Source organism: Salpingoeca rosetta (genome assembly GCF_000188695.1).
Source record: "Salpingoeca rosetta unplaced genomic scaffold supercont1.12, whole genome shotgun sequence".
NCBI classification, from domain to species: domain Eukaryota; class Choanoflagellata; order Craspedida; family Salpingoecidae; genus Salpingoeca; species Salpingoeca rosetta.
Window position 1 is genome coordinate 1,309,778 of NW_004754922.1, and position 1,424 is coordinate 1,311,201.

The 1,424-nt window shown below is 53.4% G+C and overlaps 1 protein-coding gene across 1 annotated transcript in view; it reads left to right on the plus strand.

Moving 5' to 3' along the window:
• The window catches only part of PTSG_05360 (T-cell receptor beta chain ANA 11), a gene marked incomplete at its 5' end in the record, with an annotated part of 6,787 nt that overhangs the window by 2,252 nt on the left and 3,111 nt on the right, over window positions 1-1,424 (plus strand). Inside the window, 4 exons of the mRNA XM_004993874.1 lie at window positions 249-312; window positions 417-463; window positions 645-813; window positions 1,065-1,183. Of these exons, the coding sequence (XP_004993931.1) occupies window positions 249-312; window positions 417-463; window positions 645-813; window positions 1,065-1,183 (399 nt within the window). The remainder of the gene's footprint in view (window positions 1-248; window positions 313-416; window positions 464-644; window positions 814-1,064; window positions 1,184-1,424) is intronic.

Genomic DNA, 1,424 nt, shown 5'->3' on the forward strand with positions numbered 1-1,424 from the left:
CGCGCACACACACACACACACACACACACACACACACACACACACACACACACACACACACACACACACACACACACACACACACACTCACACACACACACACACACACACACACACACACACACACACACTCACAGAGTCTCGCTTTCCGTGCAGCTGTGCCGATCAACAGACTCCTCTCTCTTACCGTCTTCACTTCCTCACTTCCACCACCCCCCCCAACCACTAATGTGGATGTGCGACTGCAGTCCGCATACGCCACGTACATCGACGCTCTCCTTGCCGTCTTCTCCCTTCCCGCAGCAGCAGATGGTGTGTATGTGTGTATGTGTGTTGTGTGCATGTGTGCACGTGTGTGTGCGTATCTGACATTCAGATGCTCACCTGTTCATGGCCTGTGTGCCCACTTGACGCAGACATCATCTCCATCGAAACGCAGCTCGCCCACATCTTCATTCCAAACGTGCGTTGTTCTCCTTGACGATGGTGTGAGCGGAAAGAATGGTTGTGGCGCATTGAGACCCACCACTTGCATCATCACGCCTTTATTGATCAACCACACGCACACACACACACACCACTTGCATCATCACGCCTTTATTGATCAACCACACACACACACACACACACACACACGCACACAGGATGAGCTGAAGGACCCTGTTGCGCTGTACAACCCCTTTACTGTCGCCAAGCTCGACTCCGATTTCAGCTTTGTGCGCTGGTCGTCCTTTCTCTCCAAGATCTACGCATCAACGACGCCACCAACGGCGCTCGTCGTGTCCACCCCAAAGTACTTCCAGCGCCTCACAGGTACGCAGTGACTGCTGCGTACGCCTACCCGTCTGCGTGTGTGAATGTGTGTGTCTGATTGTGTTTGTTTGTTTGCTTGTGTACATGTGTACATGTGTGTGTGTGTGTGTGTGTGTGTGTGTGTGTGTGTGTGTGTGTGTGTGTGTGTGTGCAGTCGTTCATTTTGTCTGTGCACGTGTGCGCATTGGTCATTGCGCCTCCGCTACCATCGCTCAACTCCTCACCAACACACGTGCTCGTGTCCGCTGCAGACCTGTGGCCCACTATCCCCAAGGACCAGCGCGTGTCGTACCTGACCTTCCACCTCATCAGCCGCTACGCAGCCGCCATGGGCAAGGACGTGCGTGCACTGCGACAGAGCCTGCTGGAGGTAAGCGCTTGGTGCGGTATGTGCGTCTGGGTATGTGCAGTTGGCTGGGTATGGTTGGTTGTCTGGCTTCCTCGTTCATTTGTTCCCTTGCATATGTATGAGCACATGTAGCATTGCGTCTTTGTGTTTAATGCCACGCACACGTGAGTGGTTGGTTATCCCATCACGGCGTTTTGTTTTTCCACATGCTCAAAACACCAAAAACCCGGGGGATATCGGAACCTACAATTTCGCCCCAAAG